Here is a 19,071-nt window from a genome sequence, read left to right as displayed (position 1 = left end):
GCACACACACAATACTCAAGGGTTTAGGTGATAGCAACTCTCTGAGTTGTGAGACTGTAATACGAATTTTCTTCACTATAAATTTTGCTTTCCAAATTTTCTACAGCAAGTATGTATTTCTTTAAACACAAACACAAAGGGGTAAGAAAAGATGTAGTTATCTGTATAAACTCCAAATGGGTTAAACGGTTACATGCAAACAAAACCACTTTTTTAAAGAACAAGAAAAAAAGGAGTATTTGTCACATCTCATGAAGGGAGATCATCTTCTAAATACAAAAACAATTACAGAAACCAAAGGAAGAAAAAGACTGGACACATAAAAAGCAAAAATCCTGCAACCAAAAACGCAAAATTAAAAACATAACCAGAAAAACATATTTACAAAAATCTGATAAACAGCTGATGCGTTTCACACATAAAGAGATAACATAATTCAATATGGAAAAAGGTGGGCAAAAGACAATGAAACACATAGAAAGATGTGTGTGTCAGATCTTTGTATATATTTCACAAATTAAAATGCCCTACCTCACTAAACATTTCCAGAAAATCACAGAGCCAAGACTGAAATTCAGATCTATTTTGCTTCAAAGCAATATACCACACTGCCAAAATAAGTCATTATTTTTTAACCACATTAATTTTTAAATCAGTTTTCACTCCAATCCCAAAGAAGGGCAATGCCAAAGAATGCTGAGAGCTACCATACAACTGTGTTCATTTCACATGCTAGCAAGGTAATGTTCAAAATCCTTCAAGCTAGGCTTCAGCAGTACATGAAAAGAGAACTTCCTGATATACAAGCTGGATTTAGAAAAGGCAGAAGAACCAGAGATCTTAATGGCCAACATCCACTGGATCACAGAGAAAGCAAGGAAATTCCAGGAAAACATCTACTTCCGCTTCATTGACTATGCTAAAGCCTTTGACTGTGTGGATCACAACAAAATGGGAAAATCCTAAAAGAGATGGGAGTACCAGACTACCTACTTACCTCCTGAGAAACCTATATGCAGGTTAAGAGGCAAGAGTTAGAGCCAGATATGAAACAACGGACTGGTTCAAAACTGGGAAAGGAGTACATCAAGGTTGTATGTTGTCACCGTGCTTATTTTACTTCTATGCAGAAAACATCATGCAAAATGCTGGTCTGGATGAAACACAAGCTGAAATCAAGACTGCCAGGAGAATAAACAATAACCTCAGATATGCAGATGATACCACTCTTATGGAAGAAAGCCAAGAGGAACAAAGAGCCTTTTGATGAAGGTAAAAGAGAGGAGTGAAAAAGCTGGCTTAAAATTCAACATTCAGAAAACGAAGATCATGGCATCTGGTCCCATCACTTTGTGGCAAATAGAAGGGGAAAAAGTGGAAACAGTGAGAGATTTTATTTTCTTGGGCTCCAGAATCACGGTGGACGGTGACTGCAGCTCCATGGCAGGAAAGCTATGACCAACCTAGACAGCATATTAAAGAGCAGAGACATCACTTTGCTGACAAAGGTCCACATAGTCAAAGCAGTTTTCCCAGTCATCATGTATGGATGTGAGAGCTGGACCATAGAAGGCTGAGCGCCGAAGATCGATGCTTCTGAACTGTGGTGCTGGAGAAGACTCTTGTGAGTCGCCTGGACAGCAAGGAGAGCAAACCAGTCAATCCTAAAGGAGATCAGCCCTGAATATTCACAGGGAGGACTGAGGCTGAAGCTGAAACTCCAACACTTTGGTCACCTGATAAGAAGAGCTCACTCACTGGAAAAGACCCTGATGCTGGGAAAGATTGAAGGCAGGAGAGGGGGGTGACAAAGGAAGAAATGGTTGGACGGCATCATCAACTCAGTTGACGTGAGTATGAGCAAACTCCGGGAGATAGTGGAAGACAGAAGAGACTGGTGTGCTGCAGCCCATGGGGCCACAAAGAGTTAGACAAGACTTACCAACTGAACCACAGCAACAACAAATTCTGAAGTCTGTCCTTGACAAAACAGTTTCTCCCCCTTCTATCACACATTCTGAAATGACTACAGAAATGAACAGCAAAGAAATAAAATAAACTATGGTAAGCTTTTTTTTTTTTTAAGGTCTGAAATGGAGGTTGAATTCTGACATATCCAGATAAATCAAAATTCTCTTGTTAAATAATTAAATGAAAATGTATTTATCAAAATCCCAGTATAAATGCTGTTTCTTGTAGAAAAGCTTTTCACAACTAAGAATCAGACTAGTAAGTAAAATCTGATTTTCTGATTTTATGAAGGACTCAAATAGTTTACTGAAGGAAGATCCACATTTTTATGGAAAATAAGAAAGGGAAAAATTTTAAATATAGTACAGTATAAAATGAAAACACTAATTGTGATTATATTAAGACATATATACTAACCATGAATCAGGGAGCCATTCAGCCACTGAATATAGTAGTTTTGGGGAAAAGAAAGCAGGATTTCGTTGCTGATTATCGAGAAGGGTAGAAGCAAGACTGCTCCAGCCGACACTGCCAGAGTGAAGGTGCTCAGGAACAGCCTGGAAGGAAGGGGAGAGCCAGCGTCAGCAGAGGCCGGGCCGGCGGGGCTGCGGAGGGCCCAGCTCTGCAGCGCTTACATCCCAACAGAGCCAACACGCATCTCGGTGAGTATACGCAGTTGGAAGACAAACGATATACATATGGTCCCAGAAGTTAAACTAGACCAACTCTAAAACTCACCTGTGAAAAGACCCTTAAGTCTACCAAGTGGGCCTAAAGCAGACAGAGACTGGAGACAGCGTACTTCACACATTTATGAAGAATAAATTGTAGTCTCATTCCTCTTTTAAATTTAAGTATTTATTTCACAATTGCATTTAATTAACAACGCTGGCAATATATGCTAAGAGCAATGCAACAGCTGTTTCAGGTGAAAAAAATACTTGTGAAAACAGTATGAAAAACGACTTAAGCTAAAATGGTTATTTCTGGAATAAAAACTTAAAAAGCCATTGGTCTACTATCTCTTAAAATAGGTAAAGGTTAAATAAACTATATAATAACTTGTAGGGAACTATTAAACAATATTTAAAAGATGATTTTGTCATTTTTTAAAATAGGATAGCTCAAAATGTGTAATATGGAAAATGTCTAAAATAAAGTTGAAAAGCACAGACAATAAATATAAACCACGCTCTCTCCCATCCCTCTCCCCCAACATGTACATTTTCACACAGGAAAAGAGGTACATTAAAAAAAATCTAGCATAATATATAACAAGTCCTAGGAGAGGGCCCATAAGGGGCTTTCACTTTCTCAGTTATACACGTCCAAAATGCTTAAAATTTTAATATCTAATTTTTAAAGTTTTTTGAAGACTAAAATGACACAGGAAAATGGAACCTCCCTCACTAAAATTAGAGATGAAATTTTAATTTAATATCCATTCCATTAAATTTAATGTAGAAAGAATGTGAAAATACGTGTAAGAAAAAAAAAAATCATACTAAATGCTCAAAACACATCTAACAGAGTAACTTTGAGGCCAGTGCCATCTTGTGGCAACCAAGAGAAGTGTTTTCCTACTTAAAAGCCAAAGATAACCTCCCCTGTTTAGCAAATGACTGATAAACTTTTTAATGTAGACATATGATACATGTCAAAAATACAATTCAACTCAAGCACAGGAGTAGGCTTACCAAGCGGTTGTGCTGGATGCACAGCCTGTTTGCTGGGAGAAGTGGGGCCCCATCTCCATCCCAGCTGCACTGCCAGCTCAGTCACCTACCCCCAGGTGACCTCCCGTGACCTCCCCTCTGTCCTCCGCCTGTGACGGCCACCTCTGCTCCCTCCTTCGCACCCACAGGCCCCGCCCCCTGGTCCTGCACAAGACTCCCAAGCCATCCTCCCGAGCCCCCCTGGCCACGACAGGGCCCACACACTGTCAGGCTCACCCACCCTCCTCACAGGGAGCAGCTTCTCAGCCTCCATGTGTCTGGGCAGTCGGCCCTCTCCCTTGGGGCCCCTCTGCGTCCCGTGCCCCATGAAGCCTTCCCAGCCCCTCTACCTCCTGACCCTCAGCACACTGGCCAGCAGCCCAGCTGTAGAGGCCCACCGTGGCTCCCAAGTGTAAAGCTAGGAAGTGCACGTGACCAAGGAGCAAGTGTATGAGGACACACAAATGGTTTTGAAATCAAAAGTTACCCAGAAATCCTGAATATATAGTCACCATAAATATAACAGTGGACCTTACATCAAAAACCTTCTAGAAGGTATTGTGACTGGCCTTAGAGATACAAAACAGGGTCATACCATCTGCTGCCCTTGAATGGCTAGGAGAACTATCCATAAAACGCTGATGCCGCACCGCTAAATGCCAACAAGGGGGCCTCAAAGTAGGGCCCGGGGTCAAGCCAGAAAATGCAGACATGGTGACTGCTTATATACCTGCAGAAAAGTGTTCCTCAGAACTGAAGGCAGTTCTAGAAACATTGCCTTCTGAAATGGAGCAGACTGACGACAAAGCCAACAGGACTTCCTGGTGCAGGCTGAGAGAGGCTAAGGGATGACCAAGACCTTCTGTTGGCTCCTTAAGCAGCAAATTTCAACAGATAATCAGTCCACAAGTATCCACGTGTTTGCTTACATGTACTTTCTTAAAAAGGCTGCTGTAATACTTTAAAGTTGTTGTAATACTTTAGGTGAATTTTTTCCATATTTCTGCCCAAAGGGCAGTATTAATGAAAATTCATGACTCTAGAATTAGAAACACGAGAACTGAACATTAAAATACATACGAAATCCTGTTGACTATGGCATCTTCATCTTCTTGTTCATCTGCAAAAATGTTCAAGGCATTAATATTTTTATCTTCCAAGAAAATGCTTCATTAATTTAAAAAAACATAAAATATAAACCTGAAGAAGCAATTTTCCAACTCTAAATCTCACTAAATCAGATAGGATAGAATATGGTTAAAGAACAACAAGAGTCTTTTGACTGATCAATCCTGATTAACAAAACTCCCATATATAAATCAACATCTTCCAAATCTTTAGTGCTCAGGGAAATAAAACTCAGTATAACCTTGGAACCACATTCAAGTTGACTGTTATACGAAGTCAGTGAAATTGCTAATGAATGAAATTTTCTGGTTGATAATGTGTGTTAGTAGCTCAGCTGTGTCCAATTCTTTGTGATTTTGTGGACTGCGGCCGCCAGGCTCCTCTGTCCATGGGATTCTCCAAGCAAGACCACTGGAGTGGGTTGCCATTCCCTGCTCCAGGGCATCTTCCTGACCCAGGGATCAAACCCAGGTCTCCTGCATTGCAGGCAAATTCTTTACCATCTGAGGTACCAGGGAAGCCCCTGGTTGATAATAGCCCCCAAAAAAATTTATTATAAAATTAAAATTCAGAATCTTAGAACTCACACACTTTTCTGTCGTTTCAGCCTATTGTTAGTAATGGTAAGAATGAGGATTTTACCCCAAACCACCCTGTACACCACTGCCTTGACACCGCATCATTCTGTTCCAGTTACAGACAGAAATACACGCGCTTTGTGTCTCTTTCAAGGAGCAGATGGCCCTTGCTCGGGTGCTTCCTCGCCCTACCCTCTCCCTCTCTCGTGGCGGTTGGCCATCTTTTTAGTCCTCCCACATAATCTTACCAGCTAAGGAGACTATGATCCAATTACAAAAATATTACACAACACCCCAGCCCTTCTTTCTCCTCAACACCTCACTGGGGGTGTCCTCAAAGGCTCTCTGTGTGGGGCTCTGGAATTCTGAGTAGCCACCTGCTTCAGTGACAGTGGCATATTTGGGCCATTCTCTTAGTCCAAACTCTTAATTACTGGCTGCCCAAATACTTCTATAACCAGAGAGACCACAAAGTACCATTGTCACAATTAATTTTTATATTGTTGTACCTACATTTAATCAACCACAAAATCTTGAAGAGTGTTTTAATAGCTTCACATCCATTTCAGTTCTGTTGCCAACACTCTACCAACCAGGTCCAGGGTCTTCTTTACTCTTCTGTGATTACTCTAAAACACGTCTAATAGATCTCCTGTTTTCCTGCTTATCATCCCCTAATTTCCTCTAAAACAATGCATGGTTCATTCCTTCTCTCTCTCTCCCTTGTTCAATGTACATAATCTATGAAGCTTGATGCCAAGACATCTTTTAAAGGAGCTAAGACACTGTCTTGGATCCCAGTTCTTCAAAATTTTGAGAGATTAAGGAATCCAAAGAGTATTTCAGTGCAGTCACAAAGCCAAGCAGTGCACTACAGCAAGCACTATTTCCTGATTTCTTTAAAAATTCTTAAAGTTTAATATGATAACATAAGGAATCTTTAATATATGAAATCTTTAAATATTCACATGGCACCTACGATTAGCCTAGCATCACAAGTGGAAATCTTGTGATTTCAAAGAAGTAGCTCAAATTTAACAGAAGTCAGTAACTAGTTATTTTATTAAAAAAACAATGGTTAGTTACTTACAAAACTCTGGCATAAAAATCTGTATTCATTTTAAAAAAAGATATAATGGTCCCCCAGTGAGATAAGGATACATATGAAAAAATAAAAGAATAACATAATACATAATTGAATGTTAAATGGTATTATGCATGTGTGCTAAGTCGCATCAGTCACATTGGACTCTTTGCGACCCTGTAGACTGTAGCCCACCAGAATCCCCTTGGCTCCTCTATCCAAGGGTATTCTCCAAACAAGAATACTGGAGTGCCATGCCCTCCTCCAGGGGATCTTCCTGACCCAGGGATCGAACCTTGTCTCTTTACATCTCTGCATTGGTAGGCGGGTTCTTTACCACTAGCACCATCTGGGTATCATGGACACTCTAAAGTCTATACCACTTTAGAAAGAAACAATATTCTGGTAGTGAGAGAAAGAATGGGGTAGGGGTGATGGGGGTGACTACGCTCAAATTCAGAGCTGAGGAACCAAACATCCTCATAAACTCTGGAATTTCCCAGACACTGAAGAGCCCTGGGCTATTCTTAGTTGAATATAAGAATGAGGATAAACAAGGGCTCAGGGCTAAGAAGCAGACCTGGGTCTGACTACTGACCCTGCAAGTAGTCAGATTCCCCGGAGGTTATTTTCAGTGCTCTTAGTATCAGGCAGCTGCCTGCCGCAATCACAGGCATAAGGAACACACTAACCATGCTGATGGTGCCGTGTGGCCATGGAACATGTCTAGACCGCATGGCATTAGAGTCAAAGCGTTCATTAGCGTGTGTCTGCTTACCTGATTTTCTCTTGTATCTTGTGATGATGAAGTAGGAGACAATGTAGAGTATGGCAAAAATAAGGAAACAGATCTGAAACAAAAAAATGTAACGCATTTACTTTTTTTGCATACCTTTTTAAGTAAAACAAAATAGATCTTTGGTATTTATAAGGGAAAAGAATTTAATCTATTACATAGTAAAACTTTTAGCTAATAACAAGTATTATGAAGTATTAACTTCTACAAGCTAGTCAGCTCGGTCTAAACCAGTGGGCGTTTTCTTTTCATAAACTGACCGAGTTGTTTCACAACCATGGGACTGTTGTTAAGAACGAGACCGGCACTGACAATTGTGAAAAGTCAACTCATGAGATGCTACTATCCCCACCAAATATTAAAACACACTCTGAAGTTTCAATAACACTTAAAGAGTAATGCTGGCACCAAAACCTGACGATCAATGAGATAGATTCAATTATAGGAAAATGTGGACTTCCCTGGTGTTACAGTGGATAAGAATCTGCCTGCCAGTGCAGGCGACACGGTTCGATACCTGGTCCAGAAGACACAGGTGCCATGGAGCAACCAAGCCCATACACCAGCACTGCTGAGCCCTCGCTCTCGAGCCCAGGGGCTCAAGCCCTGAGCCTGTGCGCTAGAGTCTTTGAGGCACAGCCACTGAGCCGCGTGCTGCAACCGCTGGAGCCCGTGCCCCGGGAGCCCATGCTCCACGAGAGGAGCCACCACGATGAAAAGCCTGCCACAACGAAGAGCAGCCCCTGCTCACTGCAACTAGAGAAGCCCATGCAGAGCAACGGAGAGCCCCACACACAACCAAGATCAAAATAGAATTTGTCTTAATTTTTTTAAATGTATGTACCATGGTTATACATACAAGAGGCCTCACACATCAATGTGGGGTGAGGATTATTCAATAATCACACCACATATCAAAACAAAAAGCAGTTTCACAAAAAAGTTTTTCAATATTAAAGTCCTTTTAATTTCTATCTTACCTAGGGTATGGCAGGCAAAATACGATGGGTGAAGGAATGGCAGACCTCATGTCAGTTACCAACCAAGTGTGCTTGAAATAAAGGCTTAACGGAACTGTGGACCACACCAGAAATGTTTTGAAGACTCTCAAATGAAACCATTCCAGGGGATGATAAAGCTGAGAGATGTCCCTTGTACGTGGGTTTCTGAAGAAGGGCTGGAGGCCATAAGATGGAGAACGACCTTGGACTGGACAGTGCACAGCCACGGAGCAGGGCAGTGACATGATCCCACACACTGCAAAGGGCTCAGTCGAGTCACAGCGTGGAGACTCAACCAGAAGGGGAGCAACAGGGCAGGGAGCACAGTCAGGAGGCACTCGGTGATCCAGAGGAGAGGTCACGCAGACTCTGCAGTGCAGGTGACGAGGAGGGAGGCTTTGAAAGCAGACTTGACAGGACTTGCAGGGCTAAACATTGGATTCTTGGCCTGAGAAACTGGAAAGACAGAGTTGCCATTTCCTGAGTCAGGGAAGATTACAGGAGGAGCAGTTTAGGGGTAGAAATAAGAAGTAGAGTTTACACTGTCTAATTTGAAACATGTATCATTCACTCAGGAGAGGAGCGGTGGAATGGGCAGTTGGATATAAAAATCTGTGCAGTCCAGTGGGAGGGTCCAGGCTCGGAGGAAGAAAAGACTCAGCAGCAGGAGACAGTACTTAAAGCCGTGAGACTGAGTGAGCTTTCCACTGTAGTGGGGAGTGCAACGCAGAAGAGAAGTCTGAGAACAGAGCCCGGGCTCTCCAGTATTTAGAAGCCAGCTCAACAGAAGGAAACAGCAAAAGCTGATGGAGAAGCAGCGGTGAAGACGAGACCGATGTACTAAAAGCCAAGTGGAGAGTTTATCCAGGAAAACAGAATTATCGACTGTGTCAAATGCTGCTAACAGGTCAAGTAAGATGAGGACTGAGAACTGACAGCTGGATTTAGCAACATGGAGGTCATGGACGACCTTGACAAGAGCGGCCTTTCTGGAAGGGTGGAGACAAAACCCTGACTGAAGTGAAAAGGAACAAGAAGGGAGAAAAACCGGAACAAAATGGAAGTAGTTCTTTTCAGGAGTTTTATAATAAAGGGCAGCACACAAAGGCGATGAGAAACAGACTCCTCAGAGGGGTTTTTTAAGATGAGAACAGTTACACAATTGTTGGAACGATCTACTGCTTACTCACTGATGCAGGAAAGGCAGAATCTCTGAAGAAAGGCACTCAAGCTGAGGGGCCACAGACACAAATTTATGCACAGTGAAGGGAGGAGGAGAGGCAGGAGCCGAGGGCATCCGAGTCCCGCTGCAGGCGGCAAGGAGATGGCGGCGGCAGCGCGAGCAGCTTCTATTTTCTCAGTGAAAGAGAAGCAAGCACATCAAATGAATTGCCCATGAGGGTGGGACAAGACATACGCACATCACACAGGATAATCGGAGGTAAAGGCAGTGGAGAAACACCACAGAAGTGGTGTTTAAAGTTTAAACAAATGTTTAAAGAAATGGTCTTTAACGTTCCAGGCAAGCCCAAGCCTAAACTCGAAGCAACACAGGAAGCCTGACGATGCTACACAACGTGAGATGAGAACTTGATCCTCAGATGCTGAGGCAGGTGTAGGCTGAGCTCCCATGAACCATCACAGGCATGATGACTCTAACAGGTACCTGTCTCGCTGTATTCTCCCTGTTCAATGAACCCATGGTAGGCAAGGTGCAAGCAGGGAAGCTGGAAGACAACTCAAGGACTTGCAGGAACCGCAAACACACTTATGCTGTCCTGACTGGCAGAGCAGCCGCAGCAGCAGAAGTGCTGTGCCCTCTCCGCGTGGCTGACCCAGCGGACACGCCGTAACACGGCCATGACATACCACAAGGGCTTGTTCAGGTGGAGCTCATCCACACTTTCAGAACAACAGTGGCCAGCGGCCAGGTGGGCCCATCATGGTGTGTACGCGCAGAGCTGTAAGTGAGCTCAGCTGTTACACAAGCACGTATTTACAAAACATGGGGCCAGAGAGCCTGACCACCGCCACCGGGCCAACTGCTCTCTGCCGACATTCCACCCCCTCAGGGTCTCTCACTTCACAATCTACATGCAGCCTATCTTCCGCAGTCTTCCCCTAGTGAGTAACCCGGACCTTACAGGACACGGCCTTCAGAGTACACACTGCTCCGAGTCTGGGACGGGCCTCCACAGGACACACTGCTCCGAGTCTGGGACAGGCCTCCACAGGACACCTCTGCACCAACCAGCCCACGTTTGTATCCGTGTACATAAGCTTCCCTTGTAGCTCACTTGGTAAAGAACCTGCCTGCAATGCAGGAGACCCAGGTTCGATTTCTGGGTTGGGAAGATCCCCTGGAGAAGGAAATGTATCCCACTCCAGTATCCTTGCCGGGAAAATATCATTTACAGAGAAACTTGATGGGCTGCAGCCCATGGGGTCGCAGAGAGTCGGGCACGACTGAGTGACTAACACTTTTCCCAGAAGGGGCCCCTCCCAGCTCAGGCCCCTTCGGGTCTTCACACTTTCAAAATGGGGTCTCCCATGCTATCCCTCTACTTCTCTCAGTAAGGACCCACTAAACCCTCCCCAGGCACCGGGCCCACTCCTTCACCTTCAAAGAGGGGATTTTTGCAGCATTCACAGCTCACATCACGAGTCTGTATCCTCGGGGTCTCAGCCCACATGGCGAGCTCGTGTCCCCACCCAGTCTCTCGCTGCAGGCACTGACATTGCCTTTCCACTCTCAGCTGTACCATGGGCCTCACTAACAAGCAGGGATATGCAGTCTCGTAAAGTCCCACAACCTCTGTTTGAGTGAGGGGTGAGTGGTTATAGACGCCAACCATTCTATTTCGTCCCCAGAACAAATGATACATACTGTCCACCCCTATGCTCCAGGTTCACAAAAGCCATGCTGCCAAGGGTTCCCCTTGCCTTTGCCAAAACCATTTACCCAAGTCGACCAACTCCAGCTGAGTGTATGGTCGATACATCGTGAACTCAGTCACACTGGGGGCCACTTGAGGATGCCCCCTCGAGGATGCCCCGTGGGCCACAGGCTTCTCATGCTTCCCTTTCTGCTGCACCACGGGCCTCACTGCCAACCAGGGACCCACAGGTTTCACAATGCTCATGGTCGTCGTCGCTCATGACTTCCCTGTCAGAGGAGCTGGGTCCTCAGGGCCATGCATCTCGTGCCCCAGTGCACGCAGACGCTGCTCCAATGAGTCTCTGCAACTCATGCAGCTGTGCGGCATCACAGAGGGCACCATGCACACCCACCTTCAGGGCGGTTGGGAAAATCCACCTCAGACTGCCAGCGAGAGAGTTCACTTTAGGCAGGCTGATGAGGAGTCCACGCAGAAGGCCCCTTTAAGGAGGAGGCGGACATTCTTTCTTTTTCACATTCTTTTGCCTTAGACACGTAGGCCTCATAGGCAGCAGCATCTCTTGTTCAAGGACAGGCTTTTTTGGAACTCAGAACGTACTTTAAGGGAGGAAGTCTGGGTAGAACTGCCACAGCCTTGAGCTCTGGGTTCACCGGTTCCTTCTGGCTAATCCTGTGTTGGTGTCATCCCAGGATGACATCCCAGGATGACCCTTATGGGAAAGGGTCTGGGCAAAATTTTTACAGCCTTCAGGTATTTTTTCTATTCTCAGCAGCTAGTAGAAAAGTACATAATGCTCTGCTTAAACTAGCAAGGCAGGTAATCTTTCTACCCCCTTATGTCTATGTCAGGAGCTTTTTCTGTCACTATTACTTAAATAAAATTTCTACTACACAAAGCTCTGAGTGACTGAGACTGTCTTTGGTCCCAGAGTTAAATCTTCTCCTTCGGAGACAACAAATTGGGTGGAAAACTGTTCACCGCACGTGTACGCTATCATGACCATCTTGAAGGTTCGTCCGGGATCCCAAGACAAGGTGCAGCTATCATCTTGGGGGCTAAACTATAAGCCACCACCGGCAGCAGTCCATGCCACCTCGTTGAGCAAACGGGAACTCCCCACCTGTAACACCTTTTTAATGGTAGCCAGTGAGCCGTCCGCTACTCCCGTCTCCCAGCAGGGGCTGTGCCAAGAGGGCCGCGGCCACCTGGTGCCACATCCTCTGTGGCGGCCGCTGGCTGCCTCCATCCACTGCAGCCTCAGGCTCCTGCACCTGCTGGCTGTCCTGCTGACCATGCCAACCGTCTCGCTGTTCACACTGTGTGCTGAACCCAGGGTAGGCGTGGCGCGAGCAGGGAAGCTGGAAGGCAACTCGAGGAGCTGCGGGAACTGCAGACAACAACCACAGGCAGCCACGCTGGGCCTCCTGTGGCTGACCCAGCCGTATCGCAGCCATAGGCGCACACAGGGCTCTTCAGCTGCAGCTTCCACATGTTTACAGAACGCAAGTGGCCCGTGACCCAGCGGGCCATCATGCCGTGCCTGTGCAGTGCTGGAAGCGCTGGCCTGTTACACAACCATGTACTTACAAGACGGGGCGAGAGCGAGGGGCTGTGGGCAGAGAGCCCAACATCACAACCTGGCCAGTCACTCTTTCCCTACCATTCCCTGTTCTCTGTCCTCCCCTTTACGGCCTCTACTTGTGGACTTCCACTTTTCACCACCACTCACTCACTCTCCCAACCACTTAGCTCACTTCACACCCACTGACCAACTCAAAGCACTTCTGGCAGCAGGCAGCGATGAACCAACAGCCAAATCACTCTTCATGATTTCACATGCCCTCTGAGCAGCACCCTGACATCAGCGATCTTCCTTCTTTTCTGACTCTTCTCCCAGACTCCACCACTAACTGGCTTCCCTTTTCCTGCCAGCCTTTAAACATTCTTCTGGTCTATGATTTCTGAGTAGAGCCAGAATCTTCTCCCAGGGTTTTAACCACCAACCCTCAGAAACCCCTGGACCACTGTTTGAGAACCACTGGTTTAGGGTATCAGCAAGAGTGAGTGAAAGAATGGGCCATAAAACCCAAGTGGGTTGGGAGAAAAGTGAACCCAAGTGACGGCCAGGAGTGGACATGCCAATCCACTGAGGTTCCTGGGAAAGAAGCAGCTGTAAAAAAAGGACTTGCCCAAGGAAGCTGGAAGACTAGCAAGCCGTGATTAAAGCATGCTGCTTTAGGATTTTTTAAATTAGTAAGTAAAGCTGGTACTAGAAGAGTAGTCTCAGGAGTCCCAAGATGTCTGTGCAGCAAAGTGGTAGATGAGAAGTCATGAACGTTAATGGACAAACAGAAATCAAGGAACCAAGATGCATGGCATGAGACAGACAAGACTAACGGAAAACAACCCCTCTGAGAGCAGAGTAAGGCTAACAATTATAAAGACAAATGGACATTTTACTACTTTGGAAATAAAAGTTTCTATGAATATAAACTGTATCAGACTGGAACAAAACAGTCACAGAACTAGTTAGACTATTTCTCCAGCTCCAAAGACGGGACCAGGAGCAGGTGCTCCTTCTCAAATGAGCACATCTTTAGCAGAGACAGACCCGCAGGGACGCGTAAAATGAGAACAAGGCACGCCGGGGCCTCCTATTCTCCTCCCTCCAGGGGGACAAAAGGAAACGCCTAACTGAAAAAGGGGGCACCGCAGCTCCCCACCTCGAAAGGTGAGGCATGCCGGTAGAAAGGGAGAGGGCGGCTCCGAGGGCCCTCTGAGGAGATGGAGCTCCTCTCCCCAGACAGGGAAGGGAGCACAGGGCTAGCCGAGCCTGAAGCAGCGGCCCGCGCGCCTCTGCTCTCTGCCAGCCGCCCCACAGCAGCCCCCACCGGGGCCCCACGGCCTCAGTCCCTATGTTGAGCAAGAATGGCCAGGCATCTGGAAGCTGAGTTCCCAGTCACGGGAAACCTAATAGAGGTATTCCTAAAGTCTGCTTTATATCAACTTCAGCTTTTGGAAAGGAAAAAAAAAAGTGAAAAGCAAAAATCTCCTTCAGCTCAGCATGTCTTACTGAGCTATACAGAGGCGGTGTCCACCCCAACCGTGAGCAGCCGCGCCAGCTCCTGCCTCCCCGGGACCACAATCAGCACCCCGGCACTGAGCCAGCGGCTGTGAACGGTGTCCCTGAGTATCTGGGCTTCATCAATTTATTTTGTGTGTCTGTGAGCAAGTGACTGCTTCTCTGCTCTGTGCCATTTCAGCTTAGGAAGGCTTTCCTAGGACGCTCTTCTTTCACATGTTTGGAAAAATCTATAATATTAAATTGTTACAAGCAAATATACTTAAATTCCAGGTGTAAGATTTGAACCTAAATTTAAACTAGTGCATCAGAGTCAAACTGTACTACAAGTTCTTTATTTAAGACTGATGGGCTTCAGCTAATTTAAGATGACTACAGGAATAAACATCGTCAGAGTGATAGGTACAAATGGCCTCAGGGAGAGCTACCACTGAAGGGTTTCTAACAAAACCCTGAGGGAGGAGACAAGTAAACTGTAACTAAGCCAATAATCACATTCTCCAGCAGAGCCAACAGACCTGGCTTTATCTTAAAGTTGCAAAATCAGAAATCAGAGATGCTTAATATCCTTTAAGTGAACCAAACAATAACTAAAATTAAAATTATAATTCTTTCAAATTACCTTAAGAGCCAGACTATAGTAAAACACAAGAAAACACAAATAGTTACAAAAATAACAAAGATGAAACATATTAAAACCATAATTGTAAATAAACTACTAAAAGGAAACTCAGATTAAGACACAGCTAAAATAAAGTGACTCAGAGGGATGAAAACTAAACAATAAACAGGGACACACCAAGCAGATGCTAACCACAAAGAAAGCTAAAACGTCACATTCTTGTCCCCTCAGACAAGGCTGCATTAAGACAAAAAGTGTTAAGACAAACTGGGGCACTCTGTCAACAATGGGATAACCCATAATGAGGAAATAATCTTCATGCACCAAAAGGCGCAGCACCAAAATACATTTTTTAAAACTAAATGGCAATGAATAATAAAGCACTACTTTGCAAGCATGCTGAATCACTTCAGTCAGTCGTGTCTGACTCTTTGCAACCCCATGGACTGCAGCCCGCCAGACTCCTCTGTCCATGGGATTCTCCAGGCAAGAGTACTAGAGTGGGCTGCCACGCCCTCCTCCAGGGGATCTTCCTGACCCAGGCACTGAACCAGGTCAATCGGCATTGCAGGCAATTCTTGACTGAGTCACCAGGGAAGCCCTAAGTGCCCCGTATTCTAGCACTCCACTTCCCAAGCCCCTCACAACCATGAGAAAATTCTGGCTCTGTGGATTTGCCTATTTTGGATATTTCATAGAGAAGAATCATACAATATCTGACTTTTTGTGTCTGGCTTCTTTCACTAAGCATGTTTTCAAAGTTACTTCATGTTGCAACATGTATAAATACATCATTCCTTCAGACTTTTATAGTAAAATAAACCCCTATTTGATGAAAAACACACTGTATTCTTGTTGCTAGCAGCCACAAGCATTCTGTTCAGATATACTTGAATATGTACACAAGGGTATATGCACAAAGATGTTTATTGCTTCACTGTAATTGCAACAAACCACCTTTCAAAACAGAGAAGAGAAAACGACCAGTGCTCTAGTTCCACGATTAATCTGAATACAAAACACACGCTAACATCTGCTCTTCTAACAGTGACTAACGAGGCCTATCACGATAAACTGCCCAATGTCTTTCAATCTGTGCTTCAACAAAGAAGAATCAGTATTTCCTCACAAAAAAATTACACTTGAGACATTTAACAAGAAGTAAATATTCCCTCTCTCAAGATTAACGCAGCAAATTTCTAGTGCATTAATGTCATCTACAATATTACATTTTATTACTTGTTCTTGAGATTTTTCAGATTCTATACATTCTTACAATGCAAGTCAGGAGCAAGAAGTTCTTTAAATCCATCCTGAGACCCGTCTGAGAAAACACAGAGGAAGGACAGTGTTACCTGTCCTCCGGGCTCTTCCTCCACTCGTAGCCCTTCTCACCACACAGCCTCCCCCCTGAATCCCCACAAACCCCTCGTTCACAAGCTGGAGCACAGCAATGATTTCTACTGAATGCTTCATGGAAATAAAACTGGTCTCCTAAATCTCCTAAACTATGTATAATACTTACTATATTTTAGGCATATTGGGAGTACTAACACAAATAGGAACGATCTTGACAATCTCCTGAATCCTGCTGAGTGCCTTGATAAATATTTTTTAAATAAACTGAGTAAATCACACCCCCTTCCCACTGCTAGTTCCTCAGCCTCAATCAGGTATGCTCAGGGAAGAGGGAAGACACTCTGAACTGGATGACAGGTGAGAGTTTAGATGAGACTGGACTCGACTGTTCAATATGTGAAAGTGACTATAAAGCTGTCAGATGGGCCCCAAGTTGTCATCGGGGTACGGTACAAAGATCCAACGTAGTACCGCTGCAAGCAGCAGGGGGAGAATACTCAGCTTCTTTATAGCTGTTTCCTAGACACCATGTTACAAAGCAGAGACATCACTTTGCCGACAAAGGTCCATATAGTCAAAGCCATGGTTTTTCCAGCAGTCATGTATGGATGTGAGAGTTGGACCATAAAGAAAGCTGACCCCCGAAGAATTGATGCTTTTGAACTGTGGTGCTGTAAGGAGATCAAACCAGTCAATCCTAAAGGAAATCAACCCTCAATATTGGAAGGACTGATGCTGAAGTTGATGCTCCAATACTTTGGCCACCTGATGCAAAAAGCCGACTCACTTGAAAAGACCCTGACGCTGGGAAAGACTGAGGGCAAGAGGAGAAGGGGGCAATGGAGGATGAGATGGTTGGATAGCATCACTGACTCAATGGACATGAGTTTGAGCAAACTCTGGGAGATGGTGAAGGACAGGGAAGCCTGGCGTGCTGCAGTCTATGGGGTCGCAAAGAATCAGACACAACTGAGCGACTAACACTTTTCATAGGTATTTTATGATATTCTTTACCAAGTTGAGGAAGTTCCCCTCTACTTCCAGTTTACTGAGAGTTTTTATCATGAATGGATGCTGGATTTTGTCAAATGCTTTTTTTGGATCTACTGATACCATCTTATGATGTTTCTTCTTCAGCCTGTTGATGTAAACAACGACATTAAGTGGTTTTTGTAGTATAATTCCAACAGTGTATAGTTCTTCTATACACTGCTGGACCCCATTTACTAGTATTTTCTTGTAGGATTGTGCGTCTATGCTCATGAGAGGTATCAGTCTGTAGTTTTCCTTTATTGCAGTGTCTCTGGCATTAGGGTAATGCTGACCTCATAGAATGAGTTAGGGAGTTTTCCCTCTGCTTCTGTTTTCTGTAAGAGACTGCACAGAATTTGTATCGCTTCTTCCTTAAACATTTGGGAGAATTCACCAGCCAAACAATCTGGCACTGGTTTTGGAAGGTTAACAGCTGCTTCAAGTTCTTTAGTAGATACAGACCTACTCCAACTATCTGCTTTTCCTTGTGTGACCTCTGGCAAACTGTATCTTTGAAGGAATTTGTTCATTTCATCTAAGTTTTCAAATCTGTGGGCACAGAAATGTTCATAATATCCCGCAGTATCGTTTCAATGCTAATGGAATTATGTGCAATGACTGCTCTTTCATTTCTGATTCTAGTAATTTGTGTTTTTCCTGTTTATCTTAGTTAGCCTCAGTTCAGTTCAGTTCAGTCCCTCAGTCGTGTCCGACTCTTTGCGACCCCATGGACTGCAGCATGCCAGGCCTCCCTGTCCATCACCAACTCCCACAGCTGCTCAAACTCATGTCCATCGAGTCGGTGATGCCATCCAACATCTCATCCTCTGTCGTCTCCTTCTCCTCCTGCCTTCAATCTTTCCCAGAATCAGGGTCTTTTTCAATGAGTCCGTTCTTCACATCAGGTGGCCAAAGTATTGCAGTTTCAGCTTCAGCATCAGTGCTTCCTATGAATACTCAGGACTGGTTTCCTTTAGGGTTTCTTTTCCTTTCCAAGTACTTCAGAGCTTCCCAATTATATCTGTGTTACTGATCTGCAGTTTAACTGGACTGTGGTGTGAGAGCAGACACTGTGTGGTTTCCACTTTTAAGGTGTGTTATAAAGCGTGGTGCATCTTGGTGAATGTCCATGCGAGCTTGAGAAGAATGTACACTGTGCTACTGTTGGGTGAAGGAGTCCATAAATGCCAATCAGATCCAGCTGACCGACCGTATTATTTGGTTTAACTATATATGTATATGCTTACTGATTTTCTGCCTACTGGATGTGCCAACTACCAACAGAGGGGGTGCTGCAGTCTCCAGCCATGGTAGGTGGATTCACCCGTTTCCTTTGGCAGCTCACTTAGTTTCTGCCTCACGTATTGTGATGCTCTGTTGTTACATGCATACACATTAAGGACTTTATGTCCTTTAGGAAAGCTGACCCTTTATCATTATGCATTGCTCCTTTTATTCCTGATAATCTTCCTTGCTCTGAAGTCCATCTTGTCTGAAAGTAACAGCTACTCCAGCTTTCTGGATTAGTTAACACAGTGTATCTTTCTGTATCTCTTTACTTTTAGTGTGTGTGTGTGTGTGTGTGTGTGTGTGTGTGTGCGCGTGCGTGCGCTCATGCACGTGTACATGCTCAGTTATATCCAACTCTTTCAACCCCACGGACTCTAGCCCACCAGGCTTCCCTGTCCATGGGATTCTCCAGGCAAGAATATTGGGGTGGGTTGCCATTTCCTCCTCCAAGGGATCTTTCCCACCCAGGGACTGAACCCAAGTCTTTCATTGGTAAATTGATTCCTTACCACC

The 19,071-nt window shown here is 44.8% G+C and overlaps 1 protein-coding gene across 6 annotated transcripts in view; it reads right to left on the bottom strand.

The window, feature by feature from the left end:
• The window catches only part of LMBR1 (limb development membrane protein 1), a 133,068-nt gene that overhangs the window by 102,607 nt on the left and 11,390 nt on the right, over window positions 1-19,071 (bottom strand). For 4 of the 6 annotated variants that reach the window (XM_027538470.1, XM_027538472.1, XM_027538471.1 and 1 more), the window contains exons 2-4: window positions 7,255-7,327; window positions 4,767-4,806; window positions 2,389-2,528 (exon numbers count right to left, since the gene is read on the bottom strand). In XM_027538470.1, coding sequence (XP_027394271.1) covers window positions 2,389-2,528; window positions 4,767-4,806; window positions 7,255-7,327 — 253 coding nt within the window. Of the gene's footprint in view, window positions 1-2,388; window positions 2,529-4,766; window positions 4,807-7,254; window positions 7,328-19,071 lie in introns of those variants that run through there. The other 2 variants (XM_027538475.1, XM_027538476.1) reach the window with 2 other exon arrangements.

The sequence above is a fragment of the Bos indicus x Bos taurus genome, chromosome 4 (assembly GCF_003369695.1).
Source record: "Bos indicus x Bos taurus breed Angus x Brahman F1 hybrid chromosome 4, Bos_hybrid_MaternalHap_v2.0, whole genome shotgun sequence".
NCBI lineage: Eukaryota > Metazoa > Chordata > Mammalia > Artiodactyla > Bovidae > Bos > Bos indicus x Bos taurus.
Note: the sequence above shows the minus strand (reverse complement) of the source record. Positions and strands in the feature narration are given on the sequence as shown.